This window comes from Bemisia tabaci, chromosome 7 (genome assembly GCF_918797505.1).
Source record: "Bemisia tabaci chromosome 7, PGI_BMITA_v3".
In the NCBI taxonomy this organism is placed as follows: domain Eukaryota; kingdom Metazoa; phylum Arthropoda; class Insecta; order Hemiptera; family Aleyrodidae; genus Bemisia; species Bemisia tabaci.
This window is the reverse complement of record NC_092799.1, coordinates 38,935,774-38,963,511: the sequence shown is the minus strand read 5'-3', so window position 1 is coordinate 38,963,511 and position 27,738 is coordinate 38,935,774. Positions and strand designations below refer to the sequence as shown.

Below are 27,738 nucleotides of genomic sequence, written 5' to 3'. Positions count from 1 at the left end.
CCTACAATGCCTCCGCTGTTTGTTAAATTCCGCGCTGCGGAGCCGAGACGTATCATACAACTATTTTAACTTCCGATTAGCTCAAATTGCATACCGGCAACATGGAGGGAAAGGAAGTGCGCTGGCAGGTCGAAACGTAGGATACAACTATTTTAACTTCTAAGTAGCCCAAATTGCATACCTACGATTTGAAGGAGAACTGAGTACGCTAGTCCGCCGCTTCGTCCAGAGACCAATTATTTCCGAGGAGAGATAAGAGCAGAAGCAGGAGAAGGGAAAGGACAGGATGAAGGATGAGAAGAGGAAGAGGAGAAAGAGGGGAATGAGAAGAAGGAGGAGCGGAGAGAAAATATGGAGAAGAAGAAGAAGAGGAAGAAGGAGGAGGAGGAAAACAAGAAGGAGGAGTAGGAGGAGGAAGAAGAAGCAGGAGGAGGAAGAAGAAGAAGTAGGAGATTGAGATACTTAGCGGGAAGAGAAAGAAGAAAAAATAATTCGTCTTTTTTAAATGAAGGAAACTAGCTCTATTCCTTAGTTGTGAAGTGGACTAAATTAATTCAATTTTTTTCTTTCTTTAAGAATGTAACTGTGCAATTCCGCAGTTTGCATCTAAAATTCAGCTGACTTCACTGCATAATCATACGAGAAATCAATGCAATTTTTAGTAAGAAATCCTCATCTGTTTCTCCGTCTAATTAGCGACTCAAAAATTTCACACCGTCGAGATAAGTTACGTTCCTCCACGCGGAAGGAGAAGGGGGAGAAAAGATGGAGAAGAAGAAGAAGAGGAAGATGGAGGAGGAGGAGAAAAAAGAAGGAGGAGTAGGAGGACGCCAAGAAAGCCAATAAATTATTCTTCAGCCCCAGAATTTTATCTCAATGAAATCCACCTGTAAGCGAACAAGTTCCACTAACACGTTGAAAATGCGTTAATCCGCCTTATCCCATAATAAGACGGAATGTCAGAATCTTACGGTTTCAGGATGGGGGAGAGGGGAGATTTTCCCGCCGTAAAACCGAAAACTGGCGCGGATGAATGAACGCGGGTATCCGCGCTGCGCATTGCGCATGCGCCGAGGCTCCGCCGCGGCAGCGAAAGGAAACTGCCGCGCTCTGGTTGCCGGCTTCGGCAGTTGCTTCGCTGCAGTGTCCGTGGTATTCAAACCCGCGTCAGTCCCGTGCGTCCGTCCAACTCTCAGTTCGCGATCCCGGTGGTACGTCCCGAGTGGTGTGTTTGCGATATTTTGAAGTTCCTTCATCGTAGTTGATCCCGTGCCCTGTGTTTTTCACCGCCTCTTTGGATTATTTTCTGTGAAGTGAATTTGTGACAATGAAGTGCTTCACCACGATTACCCTTGGATTACTCTTCGCGCTCCTCTTCATCGAATCAGGTTATTAAAATACTTTCGCACTTTAATGTTCATCTTTTTTTCGCCGGGACTGTAGGCAATGCCTTTGGTCTTCAAAAGTAATGATATTGTATCGTCTGATTCCACGCCGTATCCACTTGTGCATCTTTTTCGGTCTGGTAAATCCGTTTTTTGAAAAGCCGGTGTTTTTCGCCGGCGCGAGACCGAAGATGACCGTTTTCGCATTTCGCATCCATACGTTAGCAGAAATGACTTCATCGCCGAATATTGCGCAATTTGTCGCAGATTCAGCACTTTGCATTGAAGTTGCGCTTTACTTTTCCAACTTTTCTTTGCATTGTTGTGCTCGTGATTCTGAAAAAAACTGATCCTCCACTTTTTTTTTTTTTAAAACGAATACCAAGTTTTGATAAGTACCATGGAAACTTCGCAGCTATTTTCCTTCGAGATCTGCAGGTTATTTTTTTATTTTTCTGTCCACTCGCAATAAGTATGATTTTGTCACCTTTTTCAAAACCCCACGACATATTTTTCAAACGAAAAAATTCAACTTATTGTTACTTAAAAATCGTTTGAGGTTCCCATTCATCCCATTTCGTTTAAGTAGGAAGTCACTAAACCGCATTAGCGATTACTGTATCGATTATTTACATCGTCCGAACAACTTAAGTCTTCCGCACTAAGGAAAAAGTCCGTATGAACTTTCAGACGTTGCCATATTTCCTCCTATAATGAACGAATTTACTGGGAAAATCGTGGATATTTTGTCCTGCTCTAATTTTTCGGTTGATTTTGTTTGTAATTTAGTAAAAATATCTGACAGTTTCAAGGGGAAAAATGTACAGCTTTTCTCATGCAGAAGTGTTTTATCTGGGGCAAGGCAACTCTCAAATGCTCATACGGCGTTCTTTCTTCGCTCGGCAGAATTCTCGACGCCGCGACTCACGAGCCGGTATTGCCAGTAAAATGTGTAAGCTGAATCAATAAAATAAAAAAGAAATAAACACTAAAGTAATTACAATTAATATCGTGCCTAACTCAACCTTATTTTTCGGCAAATCCGTGAAAAATCGCAGCTCCAGGCGCCACTACTTCTTCCTGTCGATCACGTCAATCAGGCTACTTAGACTCATGAAGTGGGCATCGAAGTGTAAGACCAAACTTGCCCTTAACTATTTTTGTTCCTACTTAATCCCCAACCACCTTATCTCCGGTTGTAAACTTTACGGCGTCTACCAGTATTCTCGAAACTATTAATCTCCTTCCTCTGTTTAACGGTGTAATGGAATAAGAAATCAATTTTTTTAATCCCAGCTCTTCAGATAAGCGGATCACCAGGCTGTTGTCGTTGAGAACCTAGTGGCTTCCTACGACTTTATCATTACAACATGTCGTACTCGTAAGATAAATTATCGAACAGTTTATCGCCGCTTATAATCAACCCATACTTTTTTTTTTTTTTTTTTTTTTTTTTAAGAAACAAATGTATTTCCTTATTTTATTTTACGGTTCCAAGTAGAAGTCAACTCTCGTCTATGAGCGAGTTCACTGTTGGAAAAGCCAACTGTTTCAACCTCGGAAAATAATTCCTTTTTTCAAACCCAAGTCTTTATTGAAGCCCCAGTGCAGTTATAGTTGCCACTGACTTGACACTTCGACGGTGTAGAAAATATAGAGCTTTCGGCCGTGAGTTAGGTACCATGTAGATACGATAATACGATATCGGAAGCTTCCACGTTCCGGAGTATTCTTCCGAAAGATTTAAAATTGAAAAATTAAAGTGCAATTTTTTTATCTGGCTTCTTAGACATGTGCCTTTTCTGTGGAACGACTTATATCTCAATCTCGAGGGGTAATCATTTAGCGTCCGCCATCATTCTATTTGCAACTGACGCAATTCGTTTCCACTGAAAGCCGTTTTCATGTTAAATATCTGAACGCGACGTCACAAGTGAACTTCAGTTCGACGGTTTACTGCACGCAAAAAATTCTCCAATCAGCTCCAATTTGAGTGGTAGGAGCGTGAGCAGGAATCTCCAAGAGATCTTTGAAAGTTGTCAACACTGTTTTTCTTCCATTTAAATATATGTAAAACAATCGATTCTTGTTGAGCAGCTTACCTCGCCTCAAATCGATATTTTCAATGGATTTAAACGGAGGAAAAATAGCGTTGCCAACTTGCAAAATTGCCACTGCTGACAGGAGGATGCGAAGGCAGATCGCGCGGAAGATGAAGAGCCCTTCAACTTCATCCAGAAATATGCTCTGGGCCGGAGCCCCAGCGGATGTTAACTCCCGCCCCAACCAAGAATCACCCAAATCTCTTTGGAAACACCATGCAGAAAGGTGGTTTTAGCCTAGCGCAACAGAGCACATTCATGGTCCTTCGCGCCGGATATACCCGCGTTCCTCCCATAAGAATCTATTGCAGATACGCGATTTTTTGCTCGGGGTGGCATGAAAGGAGCGGATGCCTCGAGCGATCTGACACGAGTTGAACTTCACCTTTACTGCCGTGCTAAGGAAGAACGTCTTATGAACATTCGAGAGTTGCCAAATCTCCTTTGATAAATTGTTCATTTTTGAGGAAAATTATGAATATTTTTCCTCGAAACTTTCAGGAGCTTTAGATCAAAATACGAACAAAATTATCTGAAAAATTGGAAGGAAAATATTCATAAGTTTACCAGGAAATCCGTGTTTTATCAAAGGAAATTTGGCAACGCCTGAAGGTTCATACGGCGTTTTTCCTTGGCACGGCAGAATACCTCCGAGCAATTCCTGACACCGGTTGAGACCTTCCAACCTTTATACCTGGCCGCGATGCTACCTTAACCTCTCGCGGCCGCGAGTGCTTTCATCGTCAAATCCCGACATATATCTTCACCAGCACCGTATTTATCTTAGCGAGGAGCCTGCATTCCCTCCACACAAAAAGTATTTAGTGAATTATTAATGATTTCCAGCGCACTCTCCCTTGCCTTGCGCGAGAAGTGGCGTTAAGAACCTCTCCGGCTAAGGCAACAAATTGGTCGTTGCCCTCGTCACCCCTCCGAAACCTAAAAAGGATTAAACTGCATCCAGACCTGGAGTGCAGGGGTATTCCAGCCTTTTTTTATCGGGGATACCGCTGTGAGTTAGATTAAATTAGGGTTGCATTTGCATGACAAATTACACGCCACAAGACCTCAACATCCATTTAATTTCCCCCCGTTCGGGTGGCTGTGAACGTTGCACCTTTTTTAATTTCCTCCGAGCGACTGGTATCACTAACCATCTTTCCTACTGGTGCTGGTATGTTATCGAGGTTATCATCTGGTCGGCGGCTTCCAAATTAACTCGAACCTCGGTTTTTCGAGACATCACGACCTTATTAAGCCTATCTCCGCTCGTTTCCATGCACTAGAGCACGAAAGCTTCGAATAGCACCTGTACCCTGATAACTCCAGAGTGGGGCCTTCAAATTTGGAGTTGTTAGATTTTTTGTTTCGAAGTATTTTGTCTAACATCATGCTTTATTCCAATTTTTGGGTTCCCAACTATTATTCTTGCCTCTTTTAGATATCGGCTCTGTTGAGCTGTAAATGTCCTATTCAGAGAGCAAATCTTAATTGACAAAATTAACTAAAATCAGCCTAACAATACACACATGAGGCGTTCCTTGATTTCCTCTCCTGTTTTATTTCTTCATTTTCTTTTTCTTTTTTTCACCCACAAGGAAAATAAACCAAATTTGTCCCAAAATATTTCGAGTACTTATACTTTTTCATATAACCAGGGGAAAATTCACTGAAAGTTTCAAGATGTCATATTGTTTAGTTCTTTGTCAAAGAATTAACCCACGTGAGATATGCAGGCGAACATGAAATGCATTTGAGCTTATCCCGACTAATGCCGTCCAATCACAGTTAGAATATTGAAGCTTCAACTTTTGCAACAGCCCGACACAAACACATATCTCGCGAAAGACCAAGCCAAAGGCAGTTTTTTCACCGTCCTCAAATCCGTAAGCAGATTAGGTGAAGCAACCAAATCAGAACTGGTTCGGTTTACTTTCTCCAAATGAACGGTCTTTTTCGCTTGGAATTATGCACTTTTACGGGCATTTTTGCGAAAGCGCGACTTATTGTTCCGATTCGTAAGTCGAACGAGAGACTAACGCGACCGTTATTTTATGGATAACGTTTAGCAGAAAGGAACCAAGCCGCATCAGCTATTGCCAAATTCAATTGCGCAATTCAATTTTTTTATATGAAAACGGTTGTGCGGATTTTTGTGCAAATGTCGCTGAATTTTTTGCATAGTACGAGGCAAATTCCTTAAAATTTTCTAAGGAATCCGCATAAACGCTCTCTTGTAGAAAATTAAATTGTTCAGTTAAATTTGACAGTAACCGATGTGGCTTGGATCCTTTCTGCTAAACGCGGTCCATTTTATCCCTTATTTCCATGAGGCAACGAATACTTGGTCGGTTTGAAAAGGAGACAACGAAAAAAGGAGAATAAAAAATTCACCGAAAACCGGTCGAGCACGCAAGCCGAAATCTGCGGGATCAGAGTTCGTTCAATGCATGCACCGACACGGGTTCTGTTTTTCTCCTCTGAACCTTGAAATTCCGTAATTTTTCCAGGCCTCCTCTCTTGGTTTTGACACGAAACGCGGCGAACGCGTGCAGGCGAAATTTTCTTTCAGCTGTTGATTTTTGCTCGTACGAGAGAACCCAGAGGTGAAAGTTTGGTGTGATGAACCCGTCCTTTGAATTCCAAACAGCTTTTTTCCTCGTGTTTTTATCAGACATTACGTACTTTGAAGTTTGAACTGCAAATCAAATGGGTAGGCTCTTACTTACTCACCCTTATTGGTTGGGTACGTGCAGAGAGCGAAGACTAATGCTTCCGTTTACATATTCTGTGTTCTGAAGTTGTATTTCGATGGTGAAACTTTCAAAACCATGTATCTCGGTTTGCGACGTTGTAGTCTCCTCGTCACACTTTATTTTTAAATGAAGAACTACTCTACGTCAATTCTTAAATAAACCTCCGTGATTGTTCCTCTCTCTGCGAAGTTAATTCTGAAAAAACTTCGCGGTATGAATTTATTTGTTCTCCTTCAAGAAAAATGGAATAGGAGCGGAGATTTTCAAAACGCAAAGATACTTGACTTTGGAGTTTCACCGTCGATTTACGTTTCAGACCTAAAGATTGGTATTTCTCATTCCGCTTGAAATAAGTTACGAGCTATATAAACGTACCGTCCGTTCCGGGCTCAGAGGACCGAAAGTCCCAGGTGCTGGAGGCGTATCTTCGACTGCTCTGACTACTACGCCCGGAACTTTCGGCCTCTGAGCCAGGAACGCGGACGCTATGTCTATAGAGCCCGAAAGTGCGGCTTCCACGACCGGAGTTTTTTTTCAGTGCCGGAATCAGTTTGGAACAATTTTGAAACAAGTCACTGTCACATTAACCGAGAGGTTTTGAATATTTTCTCTCTCCAAGATCGACAACCCAAGTTGTTATTCCAGCAATAACTTTAGGGCCGTCGTTACCGGCACGACTGTTTTCTTTCGAGCTTGACTAATATGTTGGCCGGGGAGAAATTTCTATGAGCACAGAGCTTCACATTGTAGTGTGAAGGACAAACGAAAACAATTGGCCGCCTCGGCTCAGCAACGGAGTCCCATGCTTTCACCGCTTCCCGAAGAGGAGGGAATGCTCGCTGTTGATACAATTGCATCAAACGTTCCCTTCATTCCCGTGCATTTCCCTTCGATTTTCACGTGATGTTTCCTCATGCACTACCCTGCTAAGGAAGAACGCTGTATGAACATTCGAGAGTTGCCAGATTTCCTTCTATAAAATGTTTATTTTTGAGAGAAGTTATGCGTATTTTTCTTGGAATTTTCAGATATTTGAGATTCAATGGCGAACAAAATTGTCTGAAAAATTTGAAGAAAAATATTCCTAAGTTTACTAGGAAATTCGTGATTTATCAGAGGGAACTTGGCAACGTCTGAAGGTTCATACGGCGTTTTTCCTTAGCACGGCAGTGCACCAGACGGGGCTCCATCCTGGAGCCCAACGAGCCCACCAGAGATGCTCCACGCAAGATAAACACGGGCAAGTCAACCAGACCGTCAAATCAAGCACATCATCCCCTCTAAGTTGCCAGAGTGTGCTTTTTAAACCATTAACAGCCTTCCCTAAAGTTTCCCGCTTTTTCGAGACACCGCGGACTTAATTAAATTGTGGTTCAAATGAACCTCTTGCTGGGATAAGCTTTTGGTGAAAATTTTAGCTGGAGTTCAAAGCTGGTTTTCGTGATACAGCATTGTGAATTTAAAACGGCGTTTAGCTTTAAAAACTTGAGTTCGTGCCGAAAATGTTGACTTTGCATTTTGTTTCGCTAAAACCAGCTCTAAATTTTAAGAATAGTTTCTCCCGTCATGATATTTTAACCACATTCAGTGGATTCCGCGGTCTCCCGGAAAAACGGAGCATCTCTTCGGGAGATTCTGTCAATCCACGAAGATTCACTTTTACAAGCTCTCTCTATTCAAATTTTTTCATTAAATAAGTTGTTCTACCATATTTCTAATTTTCAATTGTCTGACCGAAGACTTCAGGAAATTTTTACAGATAGCCGAGAATTGAGGTCTACTTCAAACCCAATACCTTCAATTTTGCCTTGAAATTTTAACCAAGTCAACACTACCTTTTACCCATTTTTTCGATGCATGTCCACGGTGTCGAAAAAGTGAGAATGGCGGTCATTTTTGCCCCGGAAAATGTTGACATCAACGGATAGCTGAGAATCTCGAGGCTGTTCGTTTCAAAATCAATAGCTCAAATTTAGCCCTAAAATTTTAACGAACTCAATAGCACATTCTACACTGGTAAACAAGTAGCTTGGATCTAGAGTCTAGATTATTAAAAACATTGACAAGAAAAAATACTCTTGATTCAAATGGAAATCCGCTTAAATCGAGAGGCTTGGCTCTTCGATTCAAGGAAAAATCCGATTGAATCAAGAGTATTTTTTCTCTTCAATGCTTTTTAAGAGTCTGGACTCTTGATCCAAGCTACTTTTTTACCAGTGTATCCATTTTTTCGATACACATCCACATAGTCAATCGAAAAAGTTAAGAATCGCCAGAGAAAAAATTATATATATATTTTTTTCGTTGAAATCTATGACACCTTGAACTTACCTCACGCGAACTTTGAATTTCGATCATTCCACTGCACCATTTGGAGGATACGTCTGAGAAACGCATCCACGCGGCTCCAACAACACTCGCAGGCGCGCAGCGCGACCGGAATCCCATTAAACCCTTGTTCTTCGACACACAATTACAGAAACAAAACATCCCGCCAGAAATTCAAACACGTCGTCTGAATGATGATAAGTCATTAAGCTGACGGGAAAAAGCTGCGGCTCTGTGGGGTCCCTGGGCCCGCCGACCTGCCCCAAACAGAAATCCATTGCCGTGCCACGCGAGACAGTCGTAAGTGCAACTAACGTGACCCGTAGTCAACACGCTGTAAATTCCGTTCCGAGGCTCACATACTGCTGTCTTGCGTTGTTTTGACAGCGACGTCGTGTCGCGTCGGGGGGTTGAGAATAACAGTAGCTAGTTCTTAATTACCCCTTATTGTGTCGCAACCCCTCCGGAGCCAGGGATGCTGCGGAGATTTAGGGGCGGCCGAGCCCCTAAAAGGACCTAGGCAAGCGTGACCGTATTCGTCATTGTAATCATCGTTGTTTAAGAATTTAAGATCGACCACCGCAAATACAAACACTCGACCGCACGACTCGATTGACTCCGCGAAAACACGCCAATTCCGGCCGGTTATTTATCGCGCCAATCAAACGACAGCGTTGCCAGTTATATGAAGGGATTCGTTGCGTTTTGTATTGATTTCGTGGGGATTCGGCAACGGTGCACGATGTGTCCGTGCCGATACGGGTCGTTTGATAGGGGCGGCAGGGGTTTGGATTTACAGGACATTGTTAGTGTACCCTATATCGATTTTTGAGGAGCTTTAAAAGCGTTTTGAGAAACGGGTGATAGGTAATGGATGAGAGGGATGCTGTTGTCCAAGGACTGGATCCGTGAACATGATCACAAATCATTACCGAAAAGTAAAAATCGCGTGTTAGGGATGGAAGAGAGTTTTGAAGGAGTCGCGGCTGTGTTCAAAGAATACAACACGATTTGAAGAATGAAATAAAAAAAATTGTTCTCGTGATCAATTCTATACTGTAGTAGATCCTGGAGTGCATAATAGAGAATAAATAACAGCCCCTTCAATTTTAGGACATTCTTATGTGGACAGCCATATGAAGGCAACTAGATCGCCTAGAGGTTGTTAAAATTCGAGGGCTGCCTCCTTAAGTGAAGGCGAAGAACTTTCAGCCTCCCTCCTAAATTTGGTCGAATAAAAAAATGATTTTTAAGAAAAGGTGCGTTAATTATTCCGTAAAATTTTCAAAAATGCCAATTTCTTTTTTGTGCGTAAAATTCTTCGAAGAATTGAAAGGATAACTCCAAAAGCTTTCCAGGGAATCTGTATTCTATTGCAAGAAATTCCTCAACATTCAGAGGTCCGCACAGTGTTCTTTCTCTGTACATATGTTCTTTCTCCGTACACATCGTATCAGTTCTCTCTTACATGCAAACTCTCCCAGGAATTTTCGGAATCCTCGCAAAATTGAATTCCTCAGGTTTGATCATCGACTGATCCCTATCCCTACGCCCACATACGGATTACATTTTACACAAGAACCACCATCTCTGGCTTTTCCATAAAAATGCATAACTGCATAGGGAAACCTATATATGTTATTTCTAAAATGAGCGAGAAATAGTGGTTCCTCATTGCAAAATCTAATCCATGTCAGCTTTCATCCTGCAATTCCTGCCGAATTCCGTCAATTCCCGTCCCCCGTCATGGGAACTGGGAGGAGACACCGTAGCTGCTTTTACGATTTGTTTGTCCCTTCGGCCACATGTCGATGTCGTCTCCAAATTTGGCTCACCGCAAGACGTCCCGAATCTTTAGTTTTACCTGGCGCGGGATGAATGGAACCGGGTCGGCGATTATCTCCCGGTTTTATCGCCTCGCTCCCTCGAAATAAAACAAACAAAACATAAAAGGGCACCGTAAAAAAGGGAATTCAGGTGAAAGAGACAATATCGGTCTGTAGTGCATCGGGACCTGCTCAACACATTCGACACATTCTGCCGTGCAAAGGAAGAACGCCGTATAAGCCATCAGGCGTTGCCAAATTTCCCTCAACAAATTACGAATTTTCAAGAAAATTTGTGAATATTTCCCCTTCGATTTTTTTGAGGATTTCGTTCGTAATTTGATCTGAAAAGTCTTAAAATTGCAAGGAGAAATATTCATTACTTTCTTCAAAACTGCATATTTTTTTAGAGTAAATTTGGCAACATTCGAATAATCGCACGGCGTTTTTACTTCGCGGGACAGCATTCTTGTGTGTCGGTAATTACCGCGGACCACCTTCGAGCCTTTGTCACCGCTGGAGTGTGACTCCTTTGAAAGGCTGTCACCGATGGGTTGAGCCGAACGCTTGTCTTTCGGGCCATCGCCAGAAACAGCAACAGCGAAAACAGCGTATTTACATTGAACTTTCACGCGAGTTGCGAGGTTCTTCGCAGACACGAGGCTCTCGAGTTCTCACCATTGAGTGGGGTTGATGGTGATCTTGCGATACCGCGTTGGTACAAAGATTTTCACAACTTCACCCTATCTCCTCTCGAGATGTTTATACTTTTACATGGAAACAAACGGAAACCCGTGAAGATCCCAATATAAGCCAAACTGACAGCGTTTTTACGGAATTTCAGGCCGAAAGAGTCTCCTAGCGACGATTTCTAAGATAGGATTCATCATTTAGATCAGTACCAATGGCAAAGGGTACACTGAAAAAAAAATCTCGGTGTATTTACTAAGAAAAGGGTAAAATTACCAAGAATTCAGGGTTCTATTTGATCCCAGTTTTTTCTTGGTAAAATTACCATTTATAGAATTGGTAATTTTACTAGACCCCGGTAAAAACGCCAATTTTTTTATCGACTGTGGTAGAATTACCGAGATAAAATGGCAAAGTTACCGGAAATTGATTGCCAATAAAAGTGGTATTCTCACCTGAAAAAAAAAAAAAACAGTAAAACTACCGGTTTTTAGGTGAGCTTACCAGCCTGTCTTAGTAAAATTACCAATAATTTGTAAAAAAAGTGAGATGGTAAAGGTACCAACGGACCTTGGTAAAAACGCCGAGAATTTGTTTTCAGTGTACCTATTCAAGGTACCTAAATAGATTTATAGGGGTCTTCTAGTTGGGGGAATAAATAGCTAGTTGGACCGAATTAGACACTTGAAAAGCAATTCAAATTTTGATCAAATTTGGTGTGTGAATCTGAATCGCACGTACATTTTGTGGTTATCAAACATTTGATTGGATTCTAGTGCAATACAAGGGCGCCATCCAGGTATATTGTTCTTTTTATGGGTTTTTGTCTGTGTGAAAGACCAAATCAAATCAAATTAAATGAGAGAGAAAGGCATTCATCTTTGACGTCGTCTTCTATACCGCTGGGAAGGGGTGCAATTGGAAGGTCAGAACAAACTCAATGCCGTCATCAAGCGCCGCGGAAAATTCGGATTAGAAGCCGCGGTCGAGAAAAGTTGAGAACTCAATTTCGCGAGCGAGAAAAAACACACAATGCCAAAAGTGCCGCTGATTACAGGCGAAAGATAATAACGCAGGCCGGCCCTGCAGACTCTCCCCAGACTGCAGACGGCCGACTTGAAATTATAGAGACATTACGTCGGAATATGCAATGATAGAAACATTCTCCTCGAATCCTGCTTCGCTGCCAAATCGTGTAAAAAAGTTATTTTTGGCAGGCTACTCATAGGCATCGAAAACTCAGGAAAGATATTCAATGCGTAAACATGGAACCCTACGATGAATCATGAAAATGAGCTTCTGTTTCAAAATGTATTATTTTCCTTGTCAAATCATTCCATAGAGCTCTTTTTTCTGGGATTTTCTGGGAAAAAATCCCTTGGATCCAGATCCAGAGTCCAGACACTTGGAAAATTTGACAAGAAAAATATTCCTGATTCAATCGGATTTTTGCTTCAATCAATAGAAAATGTGCCCAAATTAAGAGGCTTGGCTCTCGATTCAAGCAGAAATCCGATTGGATCAAGAGTATTTTTTATTGTAAAATTGTTGAAGAGTCTAAATTTTGCAGGGTTGCAGAATCTTCCAAGTCTCCACATTTCCACGGCCCGCCCTTCAGCTTTCCACACTTTTCTCATCATCGGGTTTCTACAAAATTTCCAACCCTTTCAAAGAAAGATGCCCTTTATTTTTCAGTTTTTCGTTGACTTGCGACTTTAGACCCTTCAAAATGCCTCCTTCTACGTTTTTGGGGGCACTTTCAAATTTTCACGCTCCCACCCTTGCGCATGATCAAGCATTTTCTTCATCCCTGGGACTCTGAATCTAAGTGTTTTTTGCCCCAAATGAAAGACGTGCAGGAGCCATCCAGGGTTGGGTGGTTCGCTTCGCGGTCAGGGGGCTATCCCCTTATATTTTCCGATGAAATTTCCGTCGACTTGACGCCGATGCAAAGGAGTGCGAAGAACACAAGGCGTTCCTGGCGTCATTTTTAAAAACACGTCCCTGCGTTGCGTTGCACTTAATGTAATGATAATGATACATATCACTCTAAAATCACTTACTCCGCGCTACGAATTTGTGCCAGGTTCCTCCCGGCGCACACCTGCACTGATGCCCGTTTACACCAGCCGTTTAATTTGAGGCCGTAACGCGTATGATGTGTTAATCTCATTCATACATCATTGAATCTCTTGCGCAAAGTGGAAGCCAGCGCCGGGCGGCAAGGTCGTGTGCGAAATGCAAATGCACTTTCCGCGGAATCCTCTGTCCCACGTTGTGCACGCACGTTTGGGATTTTGTTCGCGATTGCAGTTGAAGCCCGATTGTCTATCTGGCGGTGATAGTCACTCAATAGCCGCGTCAACCTTGCTTCAATCGATCCGTCGATGTTCGATGATTTCAGTGTTTAAAAACATGGCCTCGACTCTGAATTCTATGATGTGTGTTTAAGGGGCGAAAAAAGTTCCCAGTCTTCCCCCAAGTCCAACCGGCCTTCCGCCATCTTCAACCAAAATCAACGATTAGTTCCCCGTGGAGATCCCTTTCTCCCTCTGCCCTCCAAAATTTGGGACTTTTCCACGGCTAAAATTGAAAATTTTGAATGATTTCATAATTTGCATTTATAATTATTAATTTACGACAACCTATCACCAGAAATGTTAAAACAATTCACGACCAACATCATTCAAAATTTGAATCTCTAAATGTGGAGGTTGATTTTTCCGAAGTATAGAAAAAGTCTGCTCAGTGAAAAGAAAGAACAATTTAAGTGAATATCTTGTTCGAAAATCAGGAAAGAGCCGTATGCAAAAACGACATTTTTCGCCCCCCCACTAAAACTTATTCAAACTTTGTCTATCAGTTACTAATACTGGAGCGCTTCTTTCCCCAAATTTTCAGACCCCCAAAAAATTTTGGGGGGGCGCTAGGGGGGGCGGAAGTCAAAACCTGTGACCCTCGATATCTTTCGAACGAAACAAGATATTGAGGCCCGGTTTGGACGAAAAATCGTCTAAAATTACATACTTTGAGATTCTAAAGGTCAAAATCCCAAAATTAAATTTTTAACTTAACTTATGTGCTTGTTTTCAGTTTTTGAGGAAAAACAATTTCTTTTAAACAGATTAAACTGAAATTTCACATTTTTTGATTTGAACCAAAACCAGTTGTTTAAATTGTTCGTCTTTTTCCGCATCCAACGAGTGGTCGTATAAGCTGGGGAACCGAACGGTTCCGGAGTTATGATCGATTGAAGTTTCCGCTCAACACGCGCCGACCGTTTTTCGCGCGCAAAAAAGTCGGATTTGACTGTTATTAAATCAGATTTAATGTTCAAACTGAGCAAAATGCATTATTAGGGACTATTGAGGGTCGCTGAGTCCAGAAATTACAGATACTTCCAAAAAATTCACGTTTTTAAAATTACAGCTCCGTACAGGACCACTGAGCGGCCGGTCGGCGCTCAGTGGGTCTCTAAAATAGCGCTACGGAGCTGTAATTTTAAAAACGTGAATTTTTTGGAAGTATCTGTAATTTCTGGACTCAGCGACCCTCAATAGTCCCTAATAATGCATTTTGCTCAGTTTGAACATGAAATCTGATTTAATAACAGTCAAATCCGACTTTTTTGCGCGCGAAAAACGGTCGGCGCGCGTTGAGCGGAAACTTCAATCGATCATAACTCCGGAACCGTTCGGTTCCCCAGCTTATACGACCACTCGTTGGATGCGGAAAAAGACGAACAATTTAAACAACTGGTTTTGGTTCAAATCAAAAAATGTGAAATTTCAGTTTAATCTGTTTAAAAGAAATTGTTTTTCCTCAAAAACTGAAAACAAGCACATAAGTTAAGTTAAAAATTTAATTTTGGGATTTTGACCTTTAGAATCTTAAAGTATGTAATTTTAGACGATTTTTCGTCCAAACCGGGCCTCAATATCTTGTTTCGTTCGAAAGATATCGAGGGTCACAGGTTTTGACTTCCGCCCCCCTAGCGCCCCCCCAAAATTTTTTGGGGGTCTGAAAATTTGGGGAAAGAAGCGCTCCAGTATTAATAACTGATAGACAAAGTTTGAATAAGTTTTAGTGGGGGGGCGAAAAATGTCGTTTTTGCATACGGCTCTTTTAAAATAATTGATCCAGAGACTTGGGAATGCAAGAAATCATGGCAACCCAGTGTGAAAAAATTCTATTGAACTTTTGCACCGAAGCTGCATATAGATGTTCTCAGAGGTATTTTTCCTTGTCAATTATTATCAATTTCGATAGTGGGTTGCAACAGCGCGCAACACTGCAAGCCTAGATCGATGAACACCACGGCTCCTTCATTTATTCGTGCATACGCAACATATGCAGCAGTTGAGCACGAATAGTTGCGTTCCAGCGTTGCTAGTGTAAATGTCGAGAGCGGAAAAACGCCTTCATCTTTTTGGATATGCAATATGATCATCCATTAAGTAGTAATAGTTGCACTTAGGATTTACTTTCAACAGGACCTCAGCCGTACGACTGAGGATTTCCGCGTTCTCATGGGACCGAGTAGTGCCGCCAAAAGTGCAGATGGCTCCTACAATGATAGCTGAGGCCACATAACGAAAAAGAAGGGAAGGTAATCAAAATTTTGGAAGCTAATTCATACTGGAAATGAAGCCCCAATTGAATTTTTTGTTTAAGAATGGCCCACAATAGCCCGAAAACGAACGAGCTGGAAGTCAAAGTTCAAGTGTCTGTTAAGTGTTAAATACGACACTGTGGGTTTTTAGAAGAGGGAAACAACACAGTTCCTCATTATAGGTAACTTCTCCGTGGGTTTCTCCACCTTGTATGTGAATCCAAATAAAAACGCCCATCTTGCAGGGGTCGGGCCGATCTTGGTAATGACCTACTTTATATTCAAGTGCAGGAGCGCGCGTTAAAAGGGGTGCTGCATTGCGCCGAACAATTGGGGCGTTTTATGTTGGTTTTCAACATTTTTCACGCACTTGATGATCGTTTCGTGGTTACTGAATAGATGAAGTATAAAAATCCGGGCACCCAAACATGACCTCTTACATTGCACCCGGCCAGACTGTGTTTTCACATCGCCCCTTCTCTCGCGGGCAAGTTCGAACTCATCGCCTAGGTCGTGCGACGTGCAATTATCTCCACTCTGGCCCAGATTTATACTACCCTGTCAGGTATAAACGTCGTATGAACATTCGAGAGTTGCCAAATTTCTCCAGATGAAACATTTATTTTTGAGAAAATCCATTCATATTTTTCTTTGAAATTTATCAGATATTTTAGATCAAATAGCCAGGGTTGGCACAGTCAGTAAATACCGGAAAAACCGGGAACTGTCAGGAAATTTAAAAATTGAGGGAAAACCTGGAACTGTCAGGGAAAATGACGAAAATTTCAGGGAAAATTGTCAAGTCACCTTTATTTCCTCTCTGTAATGGGTTTGACGTTTCGGACGACTAATTTTGTCTGAGAACTATTTCAAATCAGGTCTTTTCAAACATTGGCATATCCTCAATTGTCAAAGAATTTTACCAAAATGTGACAAAGAAATCAGCAAACTGTCGGGGAATTTCATTTTTCAAATTCTGTGACAACCCTGAATAGCGCACAAAATTATCGTGAAAAATACGAAGAAAATATACGAAAATTTGCCCGGTAAAGTCGGGGTTTATTGAAAGAGATATGGCAACGTCTAAAGGCTCATATCGGCGTTTTTCCTTAGCACGGCAGTATAGCGGACTTTCCTGCGCCTATCGTTAAAACCTATGATGCAGGAGACCCTGAACGAAGACTCAGACGTAAAGGCGCATTAGGCATTCGCGTAAGGCATTCTCAAGAGCCGTGTTCTCCATATAACTCCATGCTTTTCATGGGTCATGGGGAAATAGAGATATGCCCTTACGTCGGATGAGACCCTGAAGTGTGGTCCTCGTCGTGTTCGTGTCCGTGTGTTTGTTGTGTTGGTGTTGGTGAGGTCAAGCGTGCTTCTCCGAGTTTCGGTCGTATTAGGTAATTTAACGATGCTCGCTTTTTGGCTGTTTTATAGCCATTGTTACTCAGAATCTTGATCTCTTGCCGAGTGTGAACTCCATTCGATGTGCCCTTCCTAGGTCCCACGTCCCTAGTTGGCCCCTTAAAATTAGTTCCCTCCCTGCCATTTCTGATCAGCGTTTTGGTAGGTCCTGGACCAGTGGCGTGGCCTGCTTGATCGATTAATCTGCTGCTTAAACCTATGGAAAAATATCGATAAACAGGGTGTTCGGAACGAGCACCTCGATAATCGATTCTTTACCATAGCTTCGAATGAGCAAATATCGGTAATCAACCATTCACGTCTTCCCACTGTCCTGAACCAAGGTTTTCATGGTGTCGAATTTATACTATGTTGTTAAGTTTCTCATTCTACACCAGAATTTGTTTATTCATCAAGGCTATGAATTGGCAACATGGTCTTAATTTTCAAAAATCGATTATTCGTCGTCTCCTTCGCGAAAAAACTTAACTACATTTCATGTTTCCTAAATTTCCTCTTCTAAATCGCGTTTTTGCCAGGAGAATCTTGGGCGTTTTTACTTTAAAAAATGCATGATTTTTTTTTGATCTCGTGGAAAAATCAAGAAACATTTTCAACAAAAATTTCGGAGTTACATTCTCGTAAAAAATTGGATTATTTGAGTCGATTGGAAATGGAGTACACTGGAAAAAAAAAACACATTGGATCTAGAGTCCAGACTCTTGAAAACATCGACAAGAAAAAATACTCTTGATTCAATCAGATTTATGCTTAATCAAGACAAGCCTCTAAATGAGCTGGATTACTTTGATCTAAGCTTAAATCCGATTGAATCAAGCGTATTTTTTCTTGTCAATGTTTTCAAGAGTCTGGACTCTAGATCCAATGTGTTTTTTTTTCAGTGTACCTCGAAATGGAGCTACGTTCTTTTGTCCGAGAAACGACGAAATGGCATAAATTCTAAGGCGTGACAGAAATGTTTCCCTATCCTAGGAAGATCTAAGCGTGGGCAGAATTTGGGTTTTTTTTCCGGTCCATCCTGCACCCTCCCCGGCGCGCGGCGCGGTCACGGGCCGGGAAATCAATCTAATAAAAAATTCAGGTCAAGTTGACTGTTTTGTTAATTAATCCGAGGATGTTTCTGTCAAAACACTTTTATCTTCTACAAACAATCTGCGGGGCGCTATCAATTTTATTACGTCGTCGGCGCGGCGGCCGGATCGAAAGTGCGCCTCCCTCGACATAATCATTGTCTAATGTTCCCGTATCTCCGGATCGAGCTAATTGAAGCGAGAGATCCTGTTGACAATCCGGCTCGAGATCCTCGAGTGGAGGTGTCGAATGAATCACTTCATCAGAGGAGCCACGAGGGCGGGACCCGCGCCTTATCTCACTCGAGTGTTCCCGTTTCCGGTGGGTTCTGATTTTGGAATTCCTCGTTACGTCGCGACGGTGTTACGTTACGGGAGGTTCGCGTGCGGAAAGCTTGATGTAGTGAGCGATGATGATTCCGCAGGCTCTCCATGGAGGAGAAGAAGAAAAGGAAAAGGATGAGGAAGAAGAAGAAGAAGGGGATGAGGAATAAGAAGAAGAGGATGAGGAAGAAGAAGAAGCAAAGAAAAGAAAAAGAAGAAGAGGATGAGGAATAAGATGAAGAAGAAAGAGATGAGGGAAAAGAGGAAGAAGAAGAAGGAGGAGGAGAGGATGAGGAAGAAGAAGGGGTAGAAGAAGGGAAGAAAAAGATGTGGGATAAGAGAAAGAAGAGGAGGAAGGAGAAGAGGATGAGGAAGAAGAAGAAGAAGGGGATGAGGAATAAGAAGAAGATGCTGAGGAAGAAGAAGAAGAAAAAGAAAAAGAAGAAGAGGATGAGGAATAAGATGGAGAAGAAAGAGATGAGGGAAAAGAGGAAGAAGAAGGAGGAGGAGGAGAGGATGAGGAAGAAGAAGGGGAAGAAGAAGGGGTAGAAGAAGGGGAAGAAAAAGATGTGGGATAAGAGAAAGAAGAGGAGGAAGGAGAAGAGGATGAGGAAGGAGAAGAGGATGAGGAAGAAGAAGCAGAAGAGAAGGAAGAATGAGCAGAAGAGAAGGATGATGATGAGGATGAAGAAGGAGACGGAAAAGAAGAAGAATAAGAATGAAAGAAGGAGCAGACTGGCTCTGACTTTTCGGGATGGTTGGCTTACATGAGAGTGGGGAGCTCTTCTTGATAAAGGGGGTGAAAGGTTTGATTGCGCGGGATCATTTGTAAAAAGCCAAAGAGGGTCCCCGAATTTCGTATGTAGGGGTCCTTAAACGTGCCATTTTGCAGAAAGTGCACAAGTGTGTAAAGGTGATAAAATTCAGAGAACCACATTCTACTATTGTTTTATAATTTTGCTACTTACAGAAAGAATTATTCGATTATCAATAATCATCAACATACTTTGAACACTAGGAATGACTTTATAAAAGTTCCCGTTTGCCAGGAAAATTTCGAAAAAATCCTATCTAAGAATTTCAAGGAAAGCAGGGGAATTCTATTAGAAAGCTCTGTTGGCCATTGCCAACGCACCAGTAAATGTATTTATTTTTTAAAAGAAAAAGAGAATCTCTTTTCTAAGCTTCCTTTATTTTTTGAGGTTTCACGACAGTAAGCGTACTGGAAGTTTGTTTCGTAGCGAAACTCAGCAGATCTTGGATAAGATTTTGCAAACGGATACGGCATCACTGCGACTGTGAACCCAGACCTAGCGCTAATCGAAGCGTGGAATCTTCAGCAAGCTTAGCGATCCGTACCTGAAGGCTTTGGGGTCAGTCTCTGAAAAATACATGCGATGGATTTTTAACTATGTAAAGAAGTAGCTCGAGGGCCCTCGAAACTCTTTGTGCACCCTTACACTTAATCGTCAACATTTGACCGCATGCTGATCCTGATCCAGGAAACCAGTTTATTGCTCCGTTGCTGTGAGGATCGCCAGGATTATCGATTTTTTAAGAGCGGTAGCCGAGTTTTAAGGATCTGCTCATTGGAAAGATGTAAGGCGGATTAACGACTGTGTAACTGTAAATTTAATGCGAGCAGCCGCAGGCTCCAGGCCTCTATGCAAATCCTGTAGCAGTTTTCCGAAATTAGGCGCAGGAAATTTGAGAACAACGTATCGTGTGTACGGTCAGTAATGATAGAGGAGGACTATAGATGAGGAAGAGGGAGAAGAAGAAGAAAAAGAAAAAGAAAAAGAAAAAGAAAGGAGTATCACGTCGTCAATTTACTTGATTTTAATCCCGCCATTTTCGGCAATACGTACTGATTATCAGAAAAAATTGTTCAGTAAAATTGAATCAGTGAGAACGAAAACACACCAACTCGATAACTCGAAAATGCTCCCTTTTCATTAAAGACAGTCAATTTTCATAAAGGTCATTGAAGTCAAAGGAAGCTTCTTAAGTCGTCAGCTCAGAACATTGGGAGAGTGCCTGTTTTACACCTGTGTAACAAATCAGTTGGAAAGAGTTGATGTATGCAATCAATCAGGGAAGATACAGCGAATTTGAAAGTTGAAAAACAGTAGAAACCCTGCCAAGTAGTCCCCTTTTAATAGTCTAAAACGGCTACAAGATTATAACCTAAAGCAGTTGTAAACTGCTGCTCTTTTCTTTTTCTTTCACGGTAAACTGAACCATAATAATCATAACTGCACCGCATTGGAGCATGGTGCGCAACTCCTGGCGCGGCGCTGACTGTTTTGACTAGTTCAAAGCCAATTCGCCGAAGAATCCGATTCAAATCCGCAAGAATATGCTCGGAACCCGACGGAAGCTCATTACGTCCCGGCGCACAGGAGTTCGTTTTATTACCTTGCTGCCAACTTGAGCCTCGAACCATCGAATTAGAACGGTTCAAGTGCAGTGAGATTCTAATTCGAATATTCCAAGACTTATTCAACTCGGCAACCTTGAGCGCATTTGGTGTAAAATGTATATTAGCGCGTGTTTTAAAAATTCTTTTCCCCGCATCTTCCCCCAACCGTTGGAATTTCATTTGCAGTCGCACAAGGCTCGCCCACTCATTCACTTCTCCACCGCGAGAGTGGTGCTGTCGCGTCGCGCGTCAAATTGTTCGTGTTTTATTATGATTGGTTGAAAATTGGAATAAGCGAATTTCATTCAGAGTTTCGGCACTACTTTTGTGTCCGAACCTCCGAGTTTCCTTTCTATTTGAGTCCGGAACTTCCGATTCGTTGCGTGCGTGATTTTGGTGCCACCTCGTGAGGTGGTTCTGAAAAAGGTTCGACCTATCGAGAACCAACGGATTTGATTGGTCGAATCTGATAACAACGGTGTCCGCTGGTGTTGGTGATTGACGAGACAAACTGGAGACTGGGACAGAACTTCCCAAAGAGGTTCAGAGCTGTAAATAAAATTCGCTTAGTCTGAAGATTGGCACTGAAATTTTGTGTGTTAGGTGGCTGGCTGCTCTTTTGGGCCCTAAGCCCTTTGTGAAGCGAGTCGTACGTACTTTCGCTACACCGATACTCTATTCTAGGCCAAGAGAACATAAAAAAAGTCTGTAGTGATAAAAAATATACACCTAAATTTAGTCCATAATACCCAATGCCTTTGACACACACGGCATCGTGCTTTGACAGAACCAGCAATGAAATATGTGCCAGACACATCGCTGTTTCCATGAGCCAAGAGCGAGTATCAAATAGACCATTAACATACCAGTTCTGCGGGCCCATTGATATCACACTGGATATCACTTGATATCACCATTTGTAATTTACTGTATCCCTGGATGCACGCCATTCCCGGCCCTCGGAAAAAGTTTCAAACAACTTTAACGTTGAAGTATCGCGTCAGATTTCAGGCGAGTACATCGGGTCTCAGGTACACGGACTTAGAGACTTATTCTGCCCTGTCAAGGAAAAGCGCCGTATGAGCCTTCAGGCGTTGCCAAGTTTCCTTCGATAAAAACCGGATTCACTGGAGAATTTTGAATATTTTCCTTCAAATTTTTGAGACAATTTTGTTTTGCAATTCGATCTAAAATATCTGAAAATTTCAAGGGAAAATATGAATATCTTTTCCTTGAAAATACATTTTTTATCCGGGGAAACTTGGCAACTCTCAAATGCTCATACGTCGTTTCTCCTTAGCAGAGCAGTATTAATTAAACCCGGAATCAAATTCAGATTCAGTCGCGGCTTGATTTTATTCAATTAGCCAACACCAGCACCGGCTTAGAATCAGCCGACCTAACGCGACCCTACGGCTGCTCCTTAGCGCACGGTTGCCAGACTTCCTTACACATCTTTTCCCTATCAATTATTAACGGATGAACCGGGTAATTCCGCCAAATTTGGCAACATGATCGAGGGTCTCGAGTGGCAGAGTTGGCGCGCGAACATGACAGCCTGGCAAGGGCTCCACGAACGTATTGGCTTGGCGGTGTTCCTGGGCCCTGCAGCACCGCCCCATCAACCAAGAACCACTTAACTCCAATGTAATTCCTATCAAGATACGCCGTTTTTGCGGATGTAGGTTGAGCACACGGTGTGCATCAACGACAATAGCAACAACAGCCCTGCCCTACCTGGACCCCTCGTGCCCTCGTATCCATCTCTCGACCTGTCACATCACCCGTCAATGTGACATTGGCCGTGGTAGAGAAGAGGGTCTTGGCTTCCTTAATTTTCATCAAAATGAGTAAATAATCGAAAATAAACTTAAATTAGATGAAAAAGAAGAAGAAAATGGGATGCGGGGTAAACGCTATTTTTTCGATATGTTCGATTTATCTCTGGTGGGCACATTGCTGGTTAGTACTTCCTCTATACCTCTAAAACTATTCCCTACATATTTAAAAGTGTTAGACGTGGGTCATTATCGTGGCAAAGAGAGAGACACTTAAAAATCGCCTTCACAATATTCTGAGTCCTGGCAACAAGCTCAACCCACTAGTTTCAGTTAGTTTTATCTTTAAATCAACCCACAAACTAACTTTCTCCCAATCTTGAACTTAACATCAGTTTTTAAGTAAGTCGTAAGGGTGTAATTAAATAAGTTGTGTGACCACAGGCAATGGCCTGGTCTTTAAGCTTCAAATTCATAAAATAAGAAAGAAATAACGAGGGTAAAAAACTTATCCGGGACCTTTTACAAAGTTCTTGAAGACCTCAATACTGATCACTCATTCTTCATTTTCAGAAACCCGAAATTGGACCGCGTTAAACAGAAAGGAACCAAACCACCTTTTAAACTGGGCAGTTTCATTTTTTATATGAAATCGGTTGTGCGGATTTTTGTACTGAATTTTCTGCATAGCACGAACCAAATTCCTTAAAATTTTCGAAGGAATCTGCACAAACGTCCTCTCGTAAAAATTGAATTTCCCGGTTAAATTTGGCAACAGGTAATGTGGCTTGGTTCAATTCTGTTAAACGCGGTCCAACTGTCCGAGTAAAAAACTTATGGATAACGAATTCGCCAATATCAGGGAGGTTTCTCCGATTCTACGTCTCAATTCCACCGCGACGCACAGAGCATGTTTAGTGGTACCTTACGAGTAGCAGGCCCTTACTCGGTCGAACTAGGTCAGTGTCGAGGATCTTGTAAATTATAATGGGCCTTTGTCCGGGCAATAGTCGGAACAGCACCACGCACGATGAAACACGCTCTCGGAAAAAGGGTTTCTTCCCCGCGAGCGGAACTCTCTCCGGTCGCGTTGTCGGTTGCCCCGAAAAACTCTCCTCCGCTGACGCGCTTAGGAAGAACGTCGTATGAACATTCGAGCGTTGCCAAATTTCTTTCTATAACATGTTTATTTTTAAGGAAATTTGTGAATATTTTTCCTTTAAAGTTTCAGAAACTTTAGATGAAATTACGAACAAAATTATGTGAAAAGTTGGACGGAAAATATTCATAAGTTTACCAAGAAATTCATGTTTTATCATGAGAAATTTGGCAACGCTTGAAGGTTCGTATGGCGTTTTTTCTTAGCACGGCGGTCCCGGAGCGGAGTCGCGGGAAACCTGGCAAGGCGACCCGGCGAAGTTGCCAGATCGTGCATTTAAATGTAGGTATTGTACACGTGTTTAAATGGGGGAAAGTGATGGAAAACTGAAAAATCAGCTTTATCTGGCATCTATGCGAGCCGGTCCGCGGGGTTTTCTCGGCCTGTCAACGGGCGTTGTTAGACAAAACTCGAAGGGTTTATAAATTAGAGCCGCCGCGGAGTGAATACTAATTCGGGCGTCGACAACGGCGGACACAATCGAGCGGTCACCGTCAAAGTCGCCGATCGACAAATGACGCGCGCGTTGATTGATGAGCTCTTCGAGGGCCCGATTTACATTCAATGCGCGGGGCACCGGGATGGAGTCGCCCAGGAAAACGGGAGAGCGGTGAAAAATCGAGGGTGAGATACCCGTGAAACGGGATTTCGACTTCGGAGTCACGGTCAGGGTCTAGGATGTGCTCAGCAGCTAAGGAAGAACGCCGTATGAGCATTCGAGAGTTGTCAAATTTCCTTCAGTGAAACGTTTATTTTTGAGGAAAGCCATAAATATTTTTCCTTGAAATTTTCAAGAAATTTAGGTGAAATTGCAAACAACATCATCTGAAAAATTGGAAGAAAAATATTTATAATTTTACCAGGAAATTCGTGTTTTATGAATGGAAATTTGGCAACGCCTGAAAGTTCATTCGGCGTTTTTCCTTAGGACGTCAGTATGGCCCTCAATTGTTCAGGGTCAAAAGGTTTGAGAATAACTGTGCCCTCCGTATTATGGAAGGCCCTCGCAATGATTCAATACTGAGCTCTGATGGTTTCTTGATGTTGGCATCATTTGTTGTCTCCCGGTTGAAAGAACGTAACTCAGTTTTAAAATTGCAAAATTGAGTCATAATATTCAATTTTTCCGTAAAAAATCGCGTACAATTTTCACGTAAAATATCGTGATTTTTGTATGATATCTGAAGAAAAATTGAAATTTTCAGTCGGAAGTGCCCAATTTCTCCTCGAAAAATGTAATTTGCGAGTGGAAATTTGGCAACATTGAAATTTAATTAACAGTGTCGGTAATAGTAAATTGGTAACAAAAAAGTTCGTTACAAATTTGAGAAGAAAAACTAAAATTTACTAAGTTACGACCAATGTAACAGTGACTCCCATTTTCATATCATTAATCTTCAGTTTGTGAACCTGGCATGACTTAGATTCTAGAAACAACTGACTACGATCCATAGGATCAATATTCTGTGTCAGTAAATTGTTTCAACTTTCGTTCAGTGGAGTATCCGGCTTTCCCAGACATTTGAACTTATCAGCACTTTCTACTGAATGATGGCGAGCTGAAGTTCGACGTATGAGGCAAAGTGTGCAGAGCGAAGACTTGAACGCAGGAGCACAAAAATAAGAAAATTAGAAAAAGGCAATTGGGCTCCACGTTATTCGATGATTAACCTTAAATTGCGTCGATTTTCACTTTTAATGGAAGTGAGCTGTCAGCCAGCAAGTTGCCAAAGTGCTGAGTGCAACAATTCGCTCAGTGTAAATAGCTATTGGTATACGTTGCACTATTTGACAACCATGGTACGAACATTGCGTGTTGTGTTCTTGGACTGCGCCTGCGAGCCTCAAGATTTGGAGCCACGCATTTTTCCAACGTTGACAGATTTAATTTTTTCGACTGAGCCACCATGTACCATCCTTCTATGATACAAAATTTTAAAATATATTTTCTGCGCGGCAATAAAGACCTAATTGACAGTGAAGGGGCCAATTTGTCAGTTGATAATGAGGTTTAAGGACGGTTTCTCCTCCTGAAGGGATGAAGAGTGAAATAGCTCGTGGCTATGTCTAGAATTAATCAAAATAACGAGGTTACCTCGTTCTTTTTTCATTTTTGATCAATTAAATGTTTTAAAGAAAATATAGGTGTATTACATGCGTTGAAGATGCATAATCAGCTGTTGACTAGCACGCATCGATTTCCTTAAAAAATAAGTTAGTACAGAGACAATAATTATTTTTAACACGCATATGATAGGATCAAGGATAATGTTATGCTCCTATCAAGATTTGATGCTTTACAGTAACACTTTGGAGAAGGGTAACCGTAATCTGCCTTAACCGACAGTGACACATGCATGGCCAAGAAAGAAAGTTTTCATTTACCTCGAGCGCTGAAAATCAGCTATGTATTCATGAAATTCCAGCGATCTTCAGCGAGCTTCTCTAAATCTTTTTTCTTTACTCAATCTTAGCATTTTCATGAAGTATCAGGTAGATCATTTGACAGGCTTTGAGAACTTTGCCCGGAAGTACTCTCTTTTCTTACAGGCACGGTTTTGCGCGTGTTGGTAGGAGCAATCCTGCTATAACACGAGCTGTCTGTTTTCTTCTTCCTCTCTTTTTTTGATAACAGCACTTTCCCGCGTGAAATAGTCAAGTGAGAATTTCGTTTCATTCAAATTTACAATTTTTCAAAATTTGAGGTTATATTGTCAGGCACTAATTTTAGGGACCCCTCCTAATATGTGCAACGATCCCTTCTCCTCGGTAACACATCCGTAACGAAAAAAACACTGATAAATCTCGGTTTTCTTTCCTTTTTTTTGTATTCGAGGAAAAGGCAAAACATGGCTCATTTAAAGCGGCGCTAGACTGCCTCTTTCCAGAGCACCGCAGTACTAGACCTCTCCCTAAACTAACGACTCTTATACCGTCATATATTGAAAACAAAAAAATTAAGGGGGAAAAATCAGTTCGCAAAGCATCCGTTTCGAAATTCGGACAGGACGAGCCCCAATGCCTACCCTCCGCATTCGCAGTCTTGTCATATCGGAGAAGAACACGGTCCGCGCGAGCTGCGCATTTTTCAAAGGAAATTAAAGTGCCACTTTATAGATGTGCGTACAGGAAGAATGCTTTTGACTCGGAACAATAGTCTATTAAATGTATCATAATTGGCGAGCGCCGTGTATCTTTCTTCCCGCCGCCGCACGGTGGATCGAGTCAATCAGAGAGGTCGGACAAAATTCGGAAATTTTAAACGCTTATAACTCCGTGTATGCAAAACTTTGAGGTTATAAAAGTAATTCCATTGGTTTCCTCGTGAAATTTTCTATGAAAACCACCCCTTACAATATAAAATATGACGATTTAAACATCAAAATGTGCAGTTTCAGTTAAAAATTTCATGTCCGACCTCTCTAACTGACTCACACCACTGTGCGCCGGGTTTCTATGCCACTGCCCCTGCTGCTACAATTTAGACCGAGGAGGACTCCTTCTATTGTAATTCCTCAGACTTGCAGAAAACGCCGGCCCATCCATCCGTCCCTGCGGCAGCTGCCCCGCCATTTCCGCGCATGTTCGCGCACCAGAATCGGCCGATGTTAAAACATTACATCTACATATTTTTATGAGCCTTGAGGGCCATAAGAATCCCTTTATTCCAGGGCTCACCGGCTGGTAAACGCTCGCTTTCACATCCACCAATTCACATTGTTCTGTAGGAGCCCTTCGTCCCGGCACGGAGATGTTTATTTTCGGCACCGTGTTCCTCTACTCCTAATTCTGGACCCATTGATTTTGGGATGTGGTCGCTTGTGTTTTCCTTCAACAACAGTGATGTGATAAGAATCTTGT

General features: G+C 42.0%; 1 protein-coding gene across 2 annotated transcripts in view; it reads left to right on the top strand.

Annotated features, from left to right (window-relative positions):
• Nucleotides 1-1,108: 1,108 nt before the first annotated feature.
• Nucleotides 1,109-27,738, top strand: part of LOC109044113 (protein amalgam) — a 381,462-nt gene continuing 354,832 nt past the window's right edge. The window contains exon 1 of one of the 2 annotated variants that reach the window (XM_072302681.1): nt 1,109-1,388. Coding sequence is in view for 1 of the 2 variants with exons in the window: in XM_072302677.1 (XP_072158778.1) it covers nt 1,328-1,388 (61 nt within the window). In the remaining variant the exon portion in view is untranslated. The remainder of the gene's footprint in view (nt 1,389-27,738) is intronic. The other variant, XM_072302677.1, reaches the window with a different exon arrangement.